General features: G+C 46.9%; 2 protein-coding genes across 5 annotated transcripts in view; both read left to right on the top strand.

Moving 5' to 3' along the window:
- The first annotated feature begins 860 nt into the window (after window positions 1-860).
- On the top strand, window positions 861-2,470 carry LOC117194159. The gene has a single exon (XM_033398815.1). The coding sequence runs from the start codon at window positions 929-931 to the stop codon at window positions 2,429-2,431; it is 1,503 nt and encodes a 500-aa protein (XP_033254706.1). The 5' UTR covers window positions 861-928; the 3' UTR covers window positions 2,432-2,470.
- A 2,727-nt stretch (window positions 2,471-5,197) lies between these two features.
- Window positions 5,198-21,290, top strand: part of LOC117192633 (protein enabled-like) — a 56,204-nt gene continuing 40,111 nt past the window's right edge. Inside the window, exons 1-3 of one of the 4 annotated variants that reach the window (XM_033397359.1) lie at window positions 5,198-5,291; window positions 5,711-5,893; window positions 13,577-13,772. In XM_033397359.1, the coding sequence (XP_033253250.1) occupies window positions 13,768-13,772 (5 nt within the window). In that variant the 5' untranslated portion in view covers window positions 5,198-5,291; window positions 5,711-5,893; window positions 13,577-13,767. The other 3 variants (XM_033397357.1, XM_033397358.1, XM_033397360.1) reach the window with 3 other exon arrangements.

Below are 21,290 nucleotides of genomic sequence, written 5' to 3'. Positions count from 1 at the left end.
GGTGGAAGGGATTTCTTACCCTTTCAATTGGTTCTCTAAGGGAACACAAACACTCGCACTAGAACTGGAATCACACTCGTACGAACACACGCAAAATCAGTCGCCGCCTGCCGGAGGTCGGAGGTCAGGGGGAAAGGTCGAGTCGAGTCCACAGCCTTACAGCTTTTTAGTCCAATTGTAGGAACCGTTGTAGAAAAATAAAATCAATATTATCATTTTAGTGTGCATATTGAGGACAGTCATTGCGCAACGGTTAAGGCACGATTGCACTTGTCGCAAAGGATTGGATGCAAGTCTTTCAACTAAACTGATGACGAAACTCGGGTCGATTAGTTTTTATGCCTCCTCTTGCGTTTGTGTGGCATTTAAGGTGCGACGGTCGAGAGAATGCAAACTACGCGAAAAGAAGACTCTAGAAACTCGGGGGTATCCTTCGATTATTTCAATTGAGATGGCAGTGCTTCGTTAAACCGCGACAGCTGATCGCTGTGGTGGCAGCGATAGCGATATCGATGGTATTATTGATTATAAAATTAAAATTAACATCGATGCTGATAGTGATTATAAAATTAATATCGATGCTGTTATTGATTCTAAAACTAAAATTAATATCGATGTTTTTATCGATTATAAAATTAATATCGATGTTTTGATTGATTATAAAATTAAAATTAATATCGATTCTGTTATAGATTATAAAATTAAAATTAATATCGATGCTGTTATCGATTGCGGCTTGTTACTATCGATTGGATACAAGTGTACGCGCCAACGAAAAATTGTTTGAAATGAATTTTCATTCATTCATTTCAAACAATTTTTCGAGAGATCGAAAATGAAAAACCTGTTTGATCAGCTTTACTTTGTTCAAGTTGTCATTTGAACTTGATTAAATTCTGAAATCCGAAGAGATGTGGTGCGTACAAACATGGTAATGCGGAGTCGGGGCCACATCAACGTCAGAGTTCCACTAATGGTAATGGTAATGATTGTGGCAAATCTGCGACAAGTGTCTGCCAGTTACGGACGCAATGTTGAAAATGGAGCTTCAGGGATATGGCAAAAACGACGGCCAGATAAAGACGAATGGCTTGATCCTTTGCCATTGGATTTCAAAAAACCAGTAGCGGACCCCGAGCTCTTGGAAGAATTCGATCAATTCGGTGATGCAAAAGTACTGGACAAGGGATACATCTGGGGCCTCAAGCCGAACCCAGCCCAACAGCTGCAGAAGGAACAGAAAAATAACAAGCTGAAAGACTGGCTAAACCGTTTCCACGAAAATGAAGTGTTAGATGGAGCACGAGGGAACCAGGAAATCGACGACTTGATTACGGGGCCGGTGATGAAGAATTTCAATGAGAAGGACGAGAGCTCGCAGCAGCTCGAGCAGCGTCACCGCCAAATGGAGGCTTTCCAGAATGCTGCTGCCGATCTAGCTTTTGACCGAATGATAAATATCCAGAAAGAACAGGGCAAGGGCGCTAAGACTGTGTTCCTCCCCCTATATCCCTCTGCAAAACCTTCTTTGGTAAAAATTGCTCCTGCAAAACCCTTAAATGGAAAAATCCATTTACCCTCTAAAACCAAGTGCCAGAAGCCACTGCCATCTTCCCTAGTAGCGCCTCGGCCAAGCACCTGTCCGGCAACAACTTTTCGGCCACCCACAACCCGCCACACCAAGATGTCCTCTCCCAAACCGTTGGCGCCGCCGTCCAGGCTGAAGTGCAAGCACAGGAAGGGCAAGAAGAAGCCAAAGAAGCTTAGTACTTCCTCAGCCACGAGCATCGAGAAAAGGATCCTGGCCTTGAAGCAGCATGCCCTTTCCATCCTCAAGAACTTGAACTACCTGGAAATGGAGGTGCTCAGCCAATCGCCAGACATCTGCCCCCGTCACCAGTCCCAGCGGAAAGGCAAAGGCCCCATTCCGAAGAAGAAAACAAAGACCGGCGAGCGACTGGACAGACCTACCCAGCCGTCCTTGACCCAGTCGAAGCTGCATCGTGGCTTCTTCTTTGGCATTCGACCGGCGAGCACCAAGGAGAGATTGGCAGACTTGGCTGCCTCTCGTGAGGAGGAGCTCAGACTGCAGGAAAAGGTGTGGCGTGAGCACCTCCAGCATCTGATGGCCAGAAAGCGGCCCTTTCCAAAGGCAAAGTGGTTCGAGGCAGCCCCAGCAGCAGCCGCTCGCCTAGAGCCCGTCGCCGATACGCAGCTCAATCTGAAGTCGCAGCCAACGCCATCTTCAGCAGCTCAGTCCGATGATAGTCCTACCGTTCGCATGCCAGTAGCATCTGACAAAAAGTTTGCCGTTCGAAATTATGAGCTGAATAGCAACAACCGCAATCCTGCCAGAAGGAAAAAGAAGAAGAGAAAGAAGAAGAGAAAGATGGTAGCTCTACTGGCGGGTGATAACCCAATGCGAAGTTGAAGTAGCTTTAATTGCATTTTGTTAGTTAATTATTATATATTTCTCAATATTTTATTTTAAATTGGCGCCTTTTTTTCTTGGAAAAGGGTCACGCTATGAGTACTGCGACTAGTATTTTCACAAGATTAGTGCTGGGTAAGGTTCGTTTTTCATCGGTGTATGTATAGTATATTTTGAATATAATGGGGTATATTTTGGTATATTCCTAAGGGTATATTTTATCGAAAAGTCCGCGGTCACACTGCACAACTCTTCGGGCCGCAAACCAGGGTGACTTTTTCTGGTATTTTTAATACTTTTCGGTATTTTTTTAGGTCAAAATTGAACCGACGGTATATTTTTGGTATATCGGTATACAATGGTATATTTTGTCGATTTCATCAACCCATTAAATTTCATTTTCAACGTTACATAGAAATCCAATAAAAGCATGTATTTCGAATAGGCCAATCATGTATAGAATTGATTCATCAATCGTACAAAATTGAGTGGGCATGGCTAAATGTTCCATATAGATAGTATTATTCAACGGAACAAAGAATTGGTCGTTTTTTAAATCTAATTTGATTTCTCCTCAGTTCGCCTCAGGTCGCCGCAGTTCGACGCAGTTCGCTTTAGCAACAATGAGTCCCATTCCATACACAATGTTGCGCATTCCATACACACTGTTGCGGCAACATTTACTTGAAAACCGTATTTTAGTATTTAGTATTTAAAAGAAGCAATCTTGTAGAAAATGCATTTATCTATGATAAAGCTAAGTGGGCAAATCTATATAGCTTGAAATATAGGCAATACCCGATTCGCCGCAGTTTCGCTATTGCAACAATGAGTCTCATTCCATACACAAATGTTGCTAATTCCATGCACACATACCCTTGGGGAAATGGATGTTATAGAATTGAGAATATGTTTATCTTCACAGGCAAAAACATTTATTTTCAATATATTTTAATATAATTCAATATTATTTAATTGTAAACTTTTAATAGCACGGTTTTATTATATGTTCTTCTTTCTTGATCGTCGTATTCGAATGAATGTGTGTTGGCATATCGATACTTATCGAGTACATTGGTATTTCTTATAATACTATCGATGAGTAAATCTTAAACTAATATTCAAATCTTATAAACTAATATTCATATCTTACATTCGGGCAACCTGACTACAGATCGCCCACGATCTACACACTAAGACATACAGTTGGTTAAACATTTCTTATTCGGTATTGTCTTACTTAACATACTATTTCATCGATTAACAACATGAGACCATGGTTTTATCCTTACACTCTACCCAGGGTTTAAGCCTTGCTGGTTCTAGTATACTTCGGGATGGCATTTGCGTCAACTGACAGTCCTCAATGTCGACAACCTCATAACGATCATTATCCAATACTCTATTGATCCTGTACGGTCCTCGATACTTTGGTGCGAACTTCTTATTGATCCCCGGTGTTGTGTCCACATGCCGGACTGCTACATAGTCACCAGGTTCATACTCTATGTTTATGGGCATACATCTTCTCATTTCTTTTCTGCTACAACCGTATGTTCTCACTTGCTATTTCTCTTATAGTTTCCAACTCTCTAAGTTCTGACGCTAACTTCTCCTCTAGGTATTCGGTTAATTCATCCACAACGGCTCCTTTCTGGGGTATTCCAAATAACAATGTGCTAGGTGTCTTTTTCGTACTGCTGTACGTAATTGGTGTATGTTGGCATCTTGATCAAAATATACGTTTTGCCCACGGAATATGTCGCTAAGTTCACTTTTGGTTTTCGCTCTTATGTCTGCATAGTTCATCACAGAGTTTTTTTTTGGGCAAACCCCACCCCTGATATGTAAACTTTTAATAGCACGGTTTTATTATATGTTCTTCTTTCTTGATCGTCGTATTCGAATGAATGTGTGTTGGCATATCGATACTTGTCGAGGACAAGTATCGATATATCGAGTTCATTGGTATTTCTTATAATACTATCGATGAGTAAATCTTAAACTAATATTCAAATCTTATAAACTAATATTCATATCTTACATAATATTATTTTCATTATTTCAACGATATTTTAAAGCTTATTGTCTTCTTGTAGGGACCAAGAATAGGTATCAGGTATCATTAATATGTCTAAGAAATGTCAATTTGAGAAAAGGTCTTTATTAGTTACGTTTTATCTTCATATCAATATTTATACTTTCATATAAAATTAACAAAATAGGGTATACAAATTCCTATATACTGCTTACACTCAATATATCGACTCTTTTTCTGTTTAACTTTTTCTTTTTTACCTTTTTTTTACAATAAATACATTAAAATCAATTATTAAAAACTATCCAATCTTCTAGAAAATTTATTCATCAATTGGATAAAATTATGTGGGCATTGCTGAGAGATTTAGTTAGTCAGCGTTATTCAATGGAATATCAAAATTTAGCAATTTCCTTTTTCGTTTGTTCTGATTGACCTATTTCGCTACTTGTTTTTTGTTTGACTTATTTCGCTAAAACCTCTTTTTACGCAAAATCCAATAAATGCAACTATTTCGAATAGGCCAGTTAAGTAGAAAATTGATTAATCAATCGTATAAAATTATGATGGCATGGTTAAATGTTCTATATAGCTAATAATATTCCACGGAATATCAAAAACGAGGAATATGTAAAATATAACTTTAATTTGTCAGTATATTTACGGTATATTTTTCAAATGAGACGGTATATTCCTGAGGGTATATTTCATCGAAAAGCCCGCGGTCACACCAACAATACGTCGATTTTTTCCGAATTGAAAATTGAAAAGGCCGCCTTAACTGCCATCGCGGAAAAATGTCTTTGCAACAATTGAATAGCTGTGAGTGTGGAGTGTGAGGAAAGGAGAAGAGTGTGTCGCGTGGGGGATAACATAATGTGGATGCGTTTTCAGTGAATATTAGAGTTAGATTTTAGTGCTAAACTCCGAGGCGTCGTTCCACCAAAACATCCTCCTCTCGCAAAAAGGCGCATACAACCAACGACAGTGGTGTATTAGTGTATGAGTGTTTTGTGTGTGGTGTTGGTGCCGCTCTCCAGCAGAGTTAGTATTATTAACCTGAATTAAAACTCTCCGTGCTAAAAAGATCTAAATATACCCAAAACGAAACTCCCTTTCGCTTTCTGCCCAGCGTTCGGGTAAAAGAGAGGGCAGAACAAAATTTCGTGTCTCTACTCCTTGAAAAGGAGAAAACGTAATTTAATTAAAATTAAAATTAAACATTTTCTTAATTACCGCAGAGAGTGTAAGAATCAAGTTTCCCTCTGCCAAGCAGAGACGCATTTCTCTTTCTTGTGGGTGGAGAGCGAGCGAGCCAGCGAGTTATAGAGTGAGAGGGTGAGACGAAGAGGCCGAGCAGACGCCGCCACGCACCAATACCAACGCATTTTCGCTGTGGAAACGGAATTAACCAAAATGCTGTGGTAAGTTTTCTTTTTGCAACATTTATTTATAACTCTGCAGTTCTGTTCCTGCTCTCCACTTCTCTCCTCTCCTATCAGCCAATCCAATCAAAAACTCCACTCTACTTTCTGCGCATGTTTTGTTTTACTATTTTTTCCCTTCCTCTTTGCGCCTATGACTTCCGCTTTTTGCTCCGGCGGCGACAGCGGTGGCGGCGGCTGCTGCTGCTGCTGGTTCATCTTCCCTGGCCATACCCTGCTCCCTTTTCTGCTTCTTCCTCTCCTCTTCTGCTTCTTCTTTCCATACAAACACGCCCTTTTTTGCGCACCTCGCATGCGTCTGTGTGTGTGTGTGTGGATAGAGTGCAGTTTCTAGCCTAATAATTTATGCTTTTTCTTATGCTTAGAGTTTTGCAAATTAGTGAAATGTTTGCTCTTCGGTTCGGTCCAGTTTCGGTTCCCTCTGCTGGCAGCTTGGCTTCGAACAGCTGTCGCTCTGCTGCCTGCCGCAAAACCTGTTTCCCTGCACATTTTGTTTGTGGGGGGGGGGGGGGGGGGCGACGGCAGAGGAGGCTGTGCTTTAATTGTTACTCTCATGTTACTCTTCCTTCTAGCCTGCTCTCTCTTCCTTTTTCGGTGTTGTTATTCTTCCCCTGCTTGTTGTGTCTAGCTTTACAGAGCATCTGCATTCACTCTTGCGTCTGATGGCTACTGGTTCTTCCCCTTCTTAATTCTGTGTGTGTGTGTGCCAGAGGGTGGGACGGGGGGGCAGAGAGCGAAAGATGCGCAGCATGTGCGGGTGGGGCAGCCTCATTTTCTTCCTCTTTTATGTTTGTTTGAACTTTAATTTATGCCCAGGCCCCAGACCCCAGACCCAGCTTCAGCTCCAAACTGCGGCTTCTTTTTGCCGCTGCCATAGCACAGCCACAGCCGATGGTGCATTGACATTTAAATGTTGCAACAGCAACGATTCCAGCCAAGGCCTGAGCCCATGAAATGGCAGCCAATTTCCATGACTCATTTCTTGTTTTATTTTTTGTTCGCTTTTTGCTGCCAAATGAAGCGGGCCAAAGACCCGCCACTGATATACACACACACACACACACACACAGACAATATATAGGGCCAAAACAAAAACCCGTTCAGAAATAGACGAAAAATCCGAGTTACAATTGAAACGGACAATGGCCCGAACGATGGACGCTACAAAATTTGCATTCGCCATGTCTCTTCTTCGCGTACCCTACTGTGGCTACCTACTTGCCCTCCATCCATCTTCTGGTCGGCAGCCTACGTCTGGCGTTTCCGCGGGCCAAACCAGAAGCACAGAATCTGCCACATGGTTGCATGCAACGAGCATTTCGTAATTGTTCCATTAGAACAGGGGAAAACAGAGAGAGAGAGAGACAGAGAGAGAGAACAGACCGAAAGAGAGCCAGCCGGCGAATGTCGGTAGCCATTTCTTGGGTGTGACGACACAGTTATTTGAACACCGTTAGCCCAGTTCCAGTTCTAGTTCCAGCTACAGCTCCCCCTGCCATCACCATCAGCCTCTCCCTCTCGCTCCCATCAACAGCTGCAATTGGGGACGTCTCAAGATAAGATAAAACCCAAACCAAAGCAAATCAAAACCAAAAACACACATGTCCCTCTCCCACCACCACCACCTTCTCCCCCCTTCAGTCGCTGTATGATTCGCTTTCGTTAATAGCAAACACACAAATTTGTTGCTCCATTTCCATTCCATTTCATTTTATCAGCATAGCATACGGATATGTGTGCCAGAGAGAGAGACAGACAGTAGATAGGACACCCTACGCCCTGCCTGCCCCCCTCGCTTTTGTTGTTTACATTACGCTTTTGGCAGTTTTACGATGACTACATTTCGTAGGAGGTGATGGGGTACGCAGGAATCGGTGTTTTATTCAGAAATTCCAGGTATTTCTCGTTGATGCACCACACAAAAACTACGCGTGGAAAAAGAGTCGAAAATCTGAATCATAAACCTGCTCCGTCACTCCGTCTGTGACTACCGTGAGCGGAGTGTCGCAGCAGACAGCTTTGGCGCGCATGGATGTGGATTCAGTGTGATATATGGCGATGCGGGACCATCATGAGGGGGGGGAAGGAGAATCTTGAGACATCATGCACTCTCTGTCGCTCCGTTACCGCTAGCTTCCTTCCTACTTGAGAAAGCGAGGAAATGGCTCCCCTGCTGATGGCACACTTCTGCGGCCTAATGGTTCCATTACTGGGCCCCAACTGGAGCAACTGCAACAACAACAACAACAACAACAACAACAGCATTCAGCATTGCCATTTTTCGATAAACAATTCTATTACAGCACAGAACCCCCCTCCCTCTCCACCCATTCACACAATCTCCTTCCCCCTATCCCAACTAATTAATATCTTTTCTTTCAATCTCCGCTTGTTGATTCAATAATTTGTTATTGTTTATATTTCTGTTTGGGATCTTCCTCTCTGCCTCTGCTGGGTTCTTCCTCAATTGAGAAAATGATTTGATTTGATTCTATTCGGACTGAAAATTGGCGAAAAGTGAGTCACATGGAGCGTGTGCCGACCGGCAGAGGGAGGATGGATCTACCCTGTAATAGTGGGGACTGCTCTGGGCATCGTCTGCTGCACTCAGAAATCGCAACGAGGAAAAGCCGCCACCGACTCAGATTAAACATGAACATTCAATAGTTCTTTGTGTGTGTGTTTGTGATAATACATACACACATACATATAAACAGCATAAATTGTAGATACAACTGAAACGCAAAGAACTGCACAGATAAGCAGAACTGGTGGCGGCAGAAATGAAATTTCGCTTAAGTGGGCAACATTTGAGGCGTTTCGGTGGCATTGTCTTGACGCCCCTCCACAACGGGGGAGCAGGGAAGCAGGGAACCATGTGGAAGAGGAAGCCAGAATGCAGGCCAAGAAATGTGAGAGAAGAGCAGCCCAGGGGATGCCTTTGCCTGCAGCTGCTCGATGCAACATCCTTCGGATTCAGTTGTCTCTCAAGCTTCTCTCAACCACGGTCTTCCCAAGTTGTTGGCCTGGTAATTGCTCTGGCGTTTAACCATTTTTTACGGCCTAGATATTCCCTGCCACAAACAATCACAGAAAACCGAAGCAGAAACGTTGAAAACACGAACCTAGCCCCCACCATCACCCCTGCGCCGCCTCTTCCTCCCACCTCGCCTGCTTTTACGAGTGGTGTGTGCTTCTTACCACTTCACGGTCTAACGCTTGTCTTGGCTTGGTCCCATACCCGTCCCGCCGCCTCCCGCTCTGTCCTCGAACCACCGGCAGATGCAGTGCCTCAGATATCCGGAGCCATATAATTCCCCAGAGTTGAAGATTAAAAGATTAAAACGAAATTATGATGTCTGCAGCTAATTTGGGATTATCCTAAGAGAGTCTTCGGAGAGAACGGGAAAGCTCTGCCGCCCTGCCATTTCCCCGTAAGTCATATATTTGGCCAAAAGCATTTCCATTTAAACCATAAACATATGGGTATTGTAGTATTTTTAGCCTCTATTCTGGGAACGAATAAAACATTGAAAACAAGAAGTTCTGGCTGCTCTTTTTTGGGCTTTCCAGGCAAATTGCGACGTGAAAATTGATCGTGAAAATGTGCAGAGTGGATGAACGTTGAATCGTTGGATCGAAGTGCGCAGCAATCAAAATTCGTGGAAGGGTTGTTGGGACGTGTGGCAAGATCAGACTCCGATTCGGTGCAGCATTGACACCGAAAACCCCCGAAGCGGGTCTCGCTCTATCGTCCGGGGACCTCGCTGCGAAGGCTTTCCCCCCTTGACCGAGATTAGGCCCACACTTGGCCCTGGGAATGGCGTGCGATCTACGCGACCCGACTGGCAGCTACCCTGGAGATACGAAATCCGTATCCGAATTGCGACAGCCAGCCGCAAAGCTGATTCCAAAGTCAATCCAGCGACCCTCTCTCTGTCTCGCTCTCTCTCTCTTTACAGCCTTCGCACTTTGCCCAATGGAATTGAAAGCACTTGAAGTGCTTCCTGTCTGTGGGGAGGGGGTGCTCGCCGGTCTGAAGTTTCCAGCACCAGAAACAGAAACAACTAAATGGAATGGAATTTATTTTTCTATTCAGCCAAAAGCTTCCACAAAAGAAACTTTTTGTTTCTTCCTTCAGTTTCAAGCTTCGTTTTCCTGGAAACGGAACGGTAGAGAGGGAGAGGGAGCGGGAGAGGGAGCGAGATGTGAGGTCCCCACAGGTGGCGCTCCCTCTCTCTATCTTCCCTTTTTCTCTCCTGCACTGCCTCCAAGGTGTATTACGTGGCAGGTGAGTGGCCCTCGCTCTGTTTGGCTGCTCTCCTGCACTGGCCCTACCTTCCGGTGGAATGTGCCTTGCATTGGACCTGTACTTTTTGTAACTTGAACTCTTTTTTGTGCCCCCCCGCTCTCCTCTCTCCACCTCCCTTCTATTGTTATTTCTCGCTCAATTGCTGTGACTTGCAACTGCATTTCTCCCCCTCTCTATTTCGGCCCCCACCCCCTCCCTCCCATTAGATTATCTTATGATTATGATATTTTTATGACGCTCCTCACTTGAACTTTGTGTCGCCCGCCGCATCGGATTGTGGCGGATGGAAGGCGGGAGGGAGGGGCCGTTGCATTGTCACAGGGATCCCCGCTGTCTGCCCCCCTTCCCCTGGTACAGCAGTGTAATAATTTAATAGAGCTCTTCGCCTTTTGTAGTGAGAAATGTTTCACATTCTGTTCTGCTGGTTCTGTCTGGTCTGGTCTGGCTCTATTTTTTATCAGTCCGTAGAGGAATCTACAATACAAATACAAATACAATACCATTCTCCGCCACTCCGCACTAACAATTGACACATTATTCAATAATTATCGGAGTTTCTTCCACTCCGAAAAGCCAAGAAACACGAAAGATACGATACGATGGAGGAGCAGAAAAGAAACACAGCCACGCCCACAATCAAAAGTCAGTGACCCACAAAATGTTGAAAGAGCCAAAGAGCTTTGGCAAATTATAATCTTGTAGATACATTTACTAATTTGCAGCTAAAGGCAAAGGCAAAGACAGAGAAGCCAAAACCATGAGAAGATCATCATAATGGCTTGCCGCTTGGTCAGCTCTTTTCTCCGATATGCCTGGGAGTTTCATTCGCCTCGCAGTGGCATTCAGGTCAACGGGTACAGCTTCCCATCTATGCCACACATCTCCACATCCATCCACCCAACCATTCAGTCGTTCAGTCGTTCATCCCATCGATCGATTATCGCATCTTCTCTTGCCAAATCGATCAATTAGATCTTTTTCCAGTCGCAGTCGGGAGACTTCTGACGCGCCGCGGAGTACTTGTTCGACCCAAATACGCAGCCAAATTGAGGCACATTTCGAAGGGGGCCAACAAGTGCACCCGTCCGAGTACCAGTTCCAAGCGAGAGACAAGAGCCTGGCCCCAAAACCAGTTACCAGCACCTCCATTGGGCCTCGCCTGGGGCGCCAGCAGAACAGAGCTGGCGTGCCGGGTGGAGCAGGGGAGGCACACAACAGAAATTACCGCATAAAGCGAGTGGCAAGAAGACAAATGGAAAGGGAGCCGGACTTAATGAGGATTTGTTTGGAATTTTATGAGGTGCAACTGAGGCTGGCTGTAGGTGGAGCTGTGGCTGGGACTGACTTGACTCACCGGAAAGGCCCTTCGCCATCCCGTGACTAGGAAAAAGCGGTTGTTTTTTCCCCTGACAAATCGTTGGTATCACGCAAATGAGGGGAGTGGTGTGGAGGCGGGGGATGGCCGGGTCGGGGGCTGAGTCAACTCCTAACCCCCACTGTCTGACATCATCGCGAGCCCAGGGAAATTCCAGGGAAAGACTTGCGTACCGCAAGGAATCCCGCAGTACGGATCCCATGGTCGTCCGTTCCCGGAACTGCCTGTCGCCACCCTTGCGGCGAATTCGCTGGTGCCCTTCGGTTCTGGGCTAAATGTCGAAATTTGAACTTGCATTTTGTCATTTTTGCACCACAGTAGATCCCTGATCCCGGACAGAGTGTACACACTCGTAGCCTCTTCCCCACCGCGACTTTGATAGAGAGAGAGCGAGAGCGAGTCCTTTCCAGCGGGGTAGTTGTCCCAAATCCACCCCTCTGTGCCGTGCCTCTCTCGTTGGTCTTTCCGTCCTCCCCTTTTTGGGAGAGTGCGAAATATTTCACTTGTTTTTAATTTTCTCTCTCTGCCGCTCTGCTGGTCTGTTGCTCAGTGTTTTTGTTTTTTCAAGTGTATTTTTTGGGTAATTGGCTAACCCTGTAGCTGCAGGACGACAAGGAGGAGGAGGAGGAGGAGGAAGCGGTACATGTGGGTCCCTCCCCCGCCCAGCGGGTGCATGTCCTTCAATGGCTTTTGCTTGCACAACAGACAACACAAGGAATATCCGAAATTAACTCGCCAAATGTTATCCCACTAACAGGACACCCCTCCCCCCCCCCCCACGCTAGTCCCTCGCAATGGTAGGACCATTTCCCATTTCCAATTAACGAGCAACCCTCGCAGTGCCACTCCATCCCCCTGCCGTTGCTCAAACCAAGACGTTGCAATGTTGCACCAAGACTACTTCCGGCTCCAAAAAAAATAGTTGAGCAAGTGCGTGCCACCAGCGAAGGTTCTATGAAACTGACGCAAGCAGAGTGGGGGTGGGGGCAGGGGGCAGGGAGTGGGTCAAACTAGGTCAACATTCTTAGGAGAAAAGCAGAAGCAGAAGCTGCTGCCGCGGGGCGTGGCCGCTGGGTGGGCTGCAAAGGAGGCTGCTTCGAGGCTCACCTAGATCTTCTCTAGAGAGCTCTGACCTGATTCCCGCCCTCTTCCCGTCTTCCCCACTTCTCCCATTTGGCCACCACATTTGTCATGTAAATTTTCTACCTTTTGGCGCCCCACCCCCTTCCCTCTGTTCTTCCATTCTGTGGTCTTCTATTATGGAACCATCTTTTGTCACTGTCCCGAAAGAAAGAAAAATTAAAAAGCTCCCCCTCCAGTCACCAGTCCCAGAGGGTGGTGGAACTGGGGATTCTCGTTCTGGTTCTATTCCACAGTTTGATTGTTCCGCGCCTCGGGCTTTCTGCTTTCGTTTCGCGAATGATTAATTCAGAGTCGAAGCTTTCACTGCCGCCCAGCACGTCGATGGTTAATTGATGATCCATCCTGCTGGCGGCTAGCAGTATTTTCCAAGGTTCCAATCCATCGATTTATCGATGCAGCCAGAGGCAGAGCCAGAGCCAGAACCAAAGGGGATTGAAGTTTATTAGATTCTCAGAGAATTTGTTGACCTCCATCGACCTCTCTCCACAGAAGTTGGTTTGTTCATTACGCAAAATGCCTCATCAAAAATGTATCTATGTAGATGTATGTGTGTGTGTGTGCGACGTGTGGCCAAAACGATTTGGCCAATATCAATTCATATTAATCCAAACAGAAAAAACCAGCAAAAAAAGAGTGTGGGCTTCTATGCTCCTTTGATGTCACCTCTAGCGGAAATTGGACAACATTTTGCAGACTGTGTGCGTGTGTGTGGATAAACTATCTGCTGGATACTCACACGTGCGCGCCTGCCTGCAGTTGATTTATGAGACGACACTCGACTGTGCCAGACTGCCACTGTATCCTCTCCGACACTTGCTCCTCTCTTCCGCAGATCTCAGTGTTCCAGAGTAGAAGGCAGCCGCACGAGGAACCGACACTCCAGCCCAGCCCAGCGAGAGGAACGGTACAGAGCTACGTGGAACGGGATCTGGGATCCCCTACCTTTAGAGAGAGAGAGAGAGAGCAAGGGAGAGAAGCAACTACTAAAACGATAGCCTCAGCCACAGAAGAAACCAAATTGAAATGACGTAAGTTTACATTCCCCGACTTTGGCAATCAATAGATACTTTTTCTACCCCCCGTCCATCCCACTCCCCATTCATTTAGAGATTCATTCACGTCAATCGCTCGTGAAGGACATTTCAATTATGAATCCCATTCAAATTGAATTCAATTCACAGATTCCTCCTCCTCCGTCTCCATCACTTTCCCACCTTAACGGGTCTTGGCTCCATTTTTCACGAAATTTATGGGTCAACTTTCAACCTTTTTGTGGCTCATTTGCCCCAGAATTTATGCGAAAGCCCGCACCCAGGGGAGCGTGATGGATGGTGGGCGACGGCGACTCCTTCCTTCCTTCCTTCCGTCCGATTTTTTTATATTTTATTAATCCCCATAATTTGTTTGTTTGGTCTAAAGCGGGGTGCGGCCTTCCATTTGGGGAGCTCTCCCATCCGATCCGATGTCTTTTTGCTTAGTCAGGGCTAAAACAGTGCCCCCCCAGACCACCCCAGACCACCCCATCCACCCCTCCCCACTGGTGGTAACTGAATTGTGAATAAGCAAAAACGCAGCCAGCTTTTTCTTTGTGCGTGTCATTATTTTGATGTCTCCAAGGAAATCCGGCCCGCGCTATAAACTTAATTTCAGCGTTTCAGCAGCGTCCAGGGGCTGGCTTCCTCGTATTCCGTGGTCTGTTCTATCGTATTTCGCGGCCCGTAATGTGCATGCGGTGCCCAGTGCCAGTTACAGTGCCAGTTCCAATTGCGCCGCTCGATGGGTAACATTTGTCCCACGGACCACGGATCGGAGCTGCTCGGAGAGGGACCATCAAGGTACTCGTTAGAACGGATAGGGGGCTGTGGAAAGTGCTTTGTTTGGATGGGAGAGAGATTCCCTCTCTAATTGCTTCAAACCATTAATTGGAGGCTCTTATCGAGTGCATTAATCGATTCGGTTTTGAGTGCGGCAAAGAACTTTGTCTGGGAGTCTAAGGGGGGAATCAAAAACAGAACCCAAATAGAGTGTCGGAGTATGTTATTTGTGTGTTGGACAGACTCAGAGATTAGCTGCAGCTTTAAGCTTGAGAGTGCCAGAGTGCCATGATTCAAGTCGATTCCAATTAGCTGACTGCACCACAGCACCACTCATCCATTCATCCTGCCATTCATCCACTCATCACCTGTGTGTGAGTGTGGCGAGAGGGTGACCCAAATCGCAATCTCTTGTCGTCGAAGGGATATGATGGAGCTGCCAGCGGCAGCAGGAAGCGCTCCTTCGTGCAGTGATATTAGATATTGATTCCGTTCCGTTACCCCCTTCTGGCTGTTTGCCTGGAGTAAACTGTTTCCATCTCCTGGCTGACTCCGCGCCTTGCCCCGCCCTGCCCCTCCGCCTGGCAACCTACTTTCTGTGCGGTGATTGCTCACATGTGGGGCCTTTTGTTTGCTTTGTCGCTTGTCTGCCTGCGGGTCTACACCCCGCCCTCCCAGACACACAACCAATGGAAATGGTATTACCAAAATATCAGACAAGAGATTTGCCAAATTTAGTTGCCAAATCATTTAAGCCGCGGCACACGCTTAGGCCCAGACCCTAGACCGAAGGCGGAGCGGGGCTGAGGGGCAACCATTCTGACAAAGCCATTAAAGCAATACGATAATCGGGGCAACAACAACAATGTTAATTGGAAATTACATTCAAGAACTGAGACGAGAAGTTGAGGGGCAAAAAGCCGAAAGCCTCAACGCTGGAGCTCTGAAACTCTGAAACAGATCTGAAGCTCAAGACCTCTCCAGACCGGAGCACACAGTCGCGGGATTTACAGTTTTATATGAATTTTTCATAGCATGCCACAAGCTGTGCACCGCCTCTACCCCTACACCCCTCTACCCCTCTGCGCCTCTCTGCGCTTTCCGCCGCCAAAGAACAGTTGAGAGAGGCAGCGAAGAGCAAGAGAGGGAGGAGGAAGGAATAAAAAATACTTGTAATAGTCACTCGAGGGAGAAATATAAATTATTGAGCTCGTTTCTTAAGTAATTATCGCACTGGCGGACAAACGAATGAATCCACCAGCTGACTAACTGAACGAATGACCAAGTGACTAACAGATTGACGGACTGACGGTCATGAGAAGTTGTCGCTGTCTAAACAAAAGATTGCCCGCCAGCTTCGCTCTGGGACGCTTTTCGTATACCCTTTCGAAGAGACTATGGAACTGTTCGTAGCCTGATCTGGTAGAAACCCAAGGATAAACCTCAAAGATAGTCTTTCTATCTCTCGAATGTGCTTGTACTTTGCCTCTAGATCTGTTTGGGAGATCTTCTGGGATAATACTTGCCTTGCCAGACACTGCCTCTGGTATGAAGCCCGTGAGGCATGTTGCAGCCTCTGTTGACTAAGCGATCTGCTCCACTACCTGGCCATCTCTCTGGGTCGCTCATCACTCATCCGCCATTATCTCATCATTTCTCATTATTTTATTGACTTTGAAGAGTAATTATTTGCCTTTTAGACGGATTCAAAGTGCTCAAACAGAGCGACTACCGCCTCGCTCTCCAATCATCCATCCATCCATTCTCTCTCTTCTGCTCGCATACGCTCTCGCTCTCTTGCTCTCTCTGTTGGCCATTGGCTGGGCGGGACAGTGAGCGTGAGACTCGTCGTCGGGGCCAGAGAGTTGTCTTGGCCTCCGACTGGTGCGAGTCGAATGCCAGAGCCGTTTAGTTTCGTTTCGAGCCGCAGTCTCAATCTCAATCTCAATCGCGGTTTCAGTTGGATCGGACGTGGCACGAGAGCAGAGACACCGACCGCAGACACCAACAGATCCAAGACCCGAGTGGGAAGAGGCAGCGGAGCCTAGACAAACATAAATTGGATATATCTGAGATCTTTGATAGCTGATCGTTGATCGTCGGTCGGCGGTTTCCGAGTGTTTTTCTGTGTCTGTGTGTGTGCGCGCGTGTGTGTGTGGGATCGTGGGATCCCAGCTTTGTGCGTGTCTGTCGCCTCTGCAAATATTAGCCAACAGTTAATGGCCATGAAGAAACTCTATGCCAAGACCTCGTTCAGCAGCAAGAAACCCAATGCCGTGGTGGCCTCCTCGGGCCCCATCCTGGCCTACCACCAGTCCTCCGGCCCCGCCGGCGGCATGTGTGAGTTCCAGACCCCGAAGGGTGCCCCCGTGCCGGCACCCGGGGCTGCCACACAGCCCGCCGGGGAGTTGATTCGTCGCAGCCAGAGCCTGCACCGCGTCAAGGGCCTGTCCGAGTACTACAGCATCGAGGAGCTGCAGGAGCTGGATCTGCTCGACTACCGCCACCCCATGTACCACCACTACCAGCAGCAGCAGCAGCAGCAGCAGGAGCAGGAGCAGGAGCAGGAGCTGCTCTTGCGCCAGCGGTCGGCCTACCACGAGCACGAGCAGCTCGTCCTGCAGCTGCCGAAGGCCGACAGGGGCGCCGCACCCATCTACGAAGCGCCCTACCAACAACACCAGCGATCCGTCCAGGATCAGACGTTGTATGTACAGCCACCATCAGCCACATCTGCCCCAGTTGCAGCACACACGATAGCCACTCCATCCACATCCACATCAGCATCAACATCCCATTCCAGTGCTTCGTCCTCCTCCTCGTCGTCGGTTTTATTTTCCACTCTACGCAAATGCGTTTCCCCTCCAATTCAACGAACTCTAACCCGCCGGCTGCTTCTACCTTCTGCCCCACTTCTTCCTCGAGTTGCGCCACTTCATCCGCCTCCTCCTCCACTTCCACTTCCTGCTCCTACCCTTCTAAGGCTGGCCCATCGAGACTAGCCTGTTCCATGTCGTTATCAATTAGAACAATCCCATCATCATCATCAGCAGCAGCAACATCCACATAAACAGCATCTCTACAGCAACATACATCATTACCTGCAGCAACAACAGCAACACAACAGCAACAACAACATGCAACACAACATAATACAGAAACAACAACAACAACAACAGAATCAGCAACGGTCAAAGATAAATCCATTGGGGGCATGACAACTGTGGAGATAATGTTTTTTATCCCCAATCGGCCGACTAATTATTTCGAATTAAATAAAACTCGGCGCAGAAATAAAATTAAGATATGTTCTTTAATGCGTGACATCCAAATTGCAAGTGTGGCTTGCCTGCCCTTTACATTGCCGCTCCGATCGCTAAGCGCAGCTTCGCTCGGCCGACGTCGGTAGGCAGACGCAAAGCGGAGATAGCGAAGAGCGAGCTGGCAGAGAGCGTTTAGCAGGGCAAGCAAGCGCAAAGCTTTAACAAACAAATGAGTGACATAGACATAAGTAACAAACAAAATAAGCGGCTGAGGGCCAAGAATAAGGTGCTATTTGGCAAGCAGCTAATCGGCTGGGTTCTGCTCCGAACATTCACCCCCCGTTGGAAGGCAAAGGCTTTCAACAGATCCATCCTGAAGGGGCAGAACCGCTATTTTTCCAACGGCCCTCTTGAAGATGCTTGCTTGGGCGCAGCTGGCGGCTACGCTGGGATGATCGTCGAACGCAGCAATCGGCGCTTCTTTACGAAGGCGGCTTGTCGTGATTACGTCTTGATCATCGGGAACCTCTGTAATTGCATAGAATGGTAGGAAATTTGGCAATGTAGAAATTGTTGAAAGTTGAATTTCATTTAGCGTGGATATGTAGGTTTTTAATATATGGAAAAGTTCTAGCCCTCCCCCCTCGATCCAGAAATCTCAGCCTAGCCAGAACGTGTTGCTACCTACTGCCCTCGTCCATGTAACAGATCGTTATGGAGCACTTATCCCATGTCGTGCCATTTTGGATTCTGCATCACAGGCAAACTTTGTAACATCTAGACTTGCTGATCAGTTGCAGTTGGATCATCGCTCGTCTTATGTTCACATCTCTGGAATCGGAGATTCCATTCTACCTTCGAGCAAGTCTGTACATATAGTTGTACACTCCCAGGACGCAAGCTATCTAGCTTCTTTCTCTGCAATTGTCACCAACTCAATTACGGAAATGCAGCCTAACTTCGGCGTAGACGCAAAGGATTGGCCAATGCCGAATAATCTAAAACTACCTGAACCTAATTACTCCAAGCCCCAACGTATCGATCTGTTGATAGGTTCTGGTTTGTTCTTCGATTTAATGTGCGTCGGACAGATTCGACTATCAGCACAATTGCCAACATTGCAGGAGACTAAACTTGGTTGGATAGTATCAGGAAGCATTGATAGCTCGGAGAATAAGCGTGCAGCTTTAGTTCGCGCTGCAGTTCCTGATTCTCCGATCGCAGTTTTTCCACTTGCACCTGGCACTCGAGCAGCTGCTTCCTGCATTGCTGCTCTAAGTTTTGGTACTCCAGCGTTGTGGGTCGAAAATCGTCAATAGAGATGCACGAGGAATTTTCAAAAGCGGTTAAAGCTGCACGCTTATTCTCCGAGCTATCAATGCTTCCTGATACTATCCAACCAAGTTTAGTCTCCTGCAATGTTGGCAATTGTGCTGATAGTCGAATCTGTCCGACGCACATTAAATCGAAGAACAAACCAGAACCTATCAACAGATCGATACGGTGGGGCTTGGAGAAATTAGGATCAGCTAGTTTTAGATTATTCGGCATTGGCCAATCCTTTGCGTCTACGCCGAAGTTAGGCTGCATTTCCGTAATTGAGTTGGTGACAATTGCAGCGAAGGAAGCTCGATAGCTTGCGTCCTGGGATTGTACAACTATATGTACAGACTTGCTCGAAGGTAGAATGGAATCTCCGATTCCAGAGATGTGAACATAAGACGAGCGATGATCCAACTGCAACTGATCAGCAAGTCTAGATGTTACAAAGTTTGCCTGTGATGCAGAATCCAAAATGGCACGACATGGGATAAGTGCTCCATAACGATCTGTTACATGGACGATTGCAGTAGCTAGCAGCACGTTTTGGCTAGGCAGAGATTTTTGACTCGAGGGGGGAGGGCTAATATATTTGCTTGCTACTAGGGCACTTGCAGGATCATGCTGGGTCGATTCCGTGCTCGGCGACGGCAACTCAGCGTCAGCGCCCGACTGCATGTGGAGCAGTGTGTGATGCTTGGCTTGGCAATTTCTACATGCCCCTGACTTGCAGCGTTGCAATGAATGGCCTTTGTTGAGGCAGTTTAGACATAAATGGCGCTTCTTCACCTCCTTGTATCGAGAAAAAACAGGGAGATCTATAAATGCCTGGCATCGGGATATGTAGTGATCGGAGGATTTGCAATACTTGCATGTTGAGCTATTATGATCGTTAATGGAGGTGATTAGGGTGCTAGGTTTACTTTCTCCCACCTGCTGGCTAGGAATTGTTACCATAGCCGATCCCAAATTTTCCAGCATCCGACATCTTGCTTCCAAGAATGAGGCCATGCTTGACCACCGAGGCAATCCTGACGTCGGCAAGTTCTCTTCCCATTTCTCCTTGGTCTTGTGGTCCAATTTCGTGCCTATGATGAAGATCAGCAACCCATCGGAAATCTCCTGCGGGGTCGCCAAGGTCTGAAGTGCACGCAAGTGCGAATTGATTTTATCGCTGAGCGCGCGCAAGCCGATAGCCGAGCCCTTCTGCACCCCTTGCAGCCCGAAAATAGCCTTGACGTGTGCCTGAAAATGTAACAGTTTATTATCGAATCGCAACATTAGTAAATTCAACGCCTTGTCGTAATTCTCCTCAGAAAGTTCCAAGGAACGAATCGTATCCAGCGCAGCACCATCTAGATCCACGAAGATATTGGAATTTTTCGATGATTGGTATACGATGGTGTTTGTGCACCATTGTCGAGAACATCGAGTCGAATTCTGGCCAATCCATGTAGTTCCCCCGAATCGCGGAAGCTGCAACTCGGGCATTCGAGAACGGCCTATACTATTATAGGCGAACAACGACGAATTCCCCTCGAGAGTATGCCGAGCCGTTGAATTGGCAACATTTACCGTGCGAGCAGCCATCAACTCCCGCGACAGCCTGGACCTAACCTTGACATAAACATTCGAAAAGTCCAGCCGGGCATCATGGGCTAACTGCAGGAAATCCAGCCTTTCAAGGCTCGTTTGAGCGGCATCGAAATCCGCATTCATTCGCTCGATTTGCTCTAAGCGAGCTTGAAGTTCTGCCTCATCTAACTCGGCAAGCTCTTCCTTGGTGAGAAAGCGATCCATGGCCTTTAGTTGGCGCGCGATGGACTCGGCCTTGTGCTTGTAGAAATCTACATCACTCGGCATTGCTGCGTTCGCGACATTGGTAGGCTCAGGTGCTGCCATGTTGAGGTTTTAAAAGAGTCACTCAGCACGACCGAAAAAGACACCCTGTATACGTATAAACGTGGGAACCGAAAGCAAAGGGATTACAGCTAATGCCTTTAGCTGTGCGGCTGTGCGAGCTGTCCGATTCCGCTTTGTACTCCGCTTGTGTGTATTAGTGAGTTCGCTGCACTGCCTACCGCACTGCACTGACCGAATTGTCGCGACAGAGAAATTATTAGCCAGCAATGCGTGTATGTAGGTGTAT

Source organism: Drosophila miranda, assembly GCF_003369915.1.
Source record: "Drosophila miranda strain MSH22 chromosome Y unlocalized genomic scaffold, D.miranda_PacBio2.1 Contig_Y2_pilon, whole genome shotgun sequence".
Classification (NCBI taxonomy): Eukaryota; Metazoa; Arthropoda; class Insecta; order Diptera; family Drosophilidae; genus Drosophila; species Drosophila miranda.
Note: the sequence above shows the minus strand (reverse complement) of the source record. Positions and strands in the feature narration are given on the sequence as shown.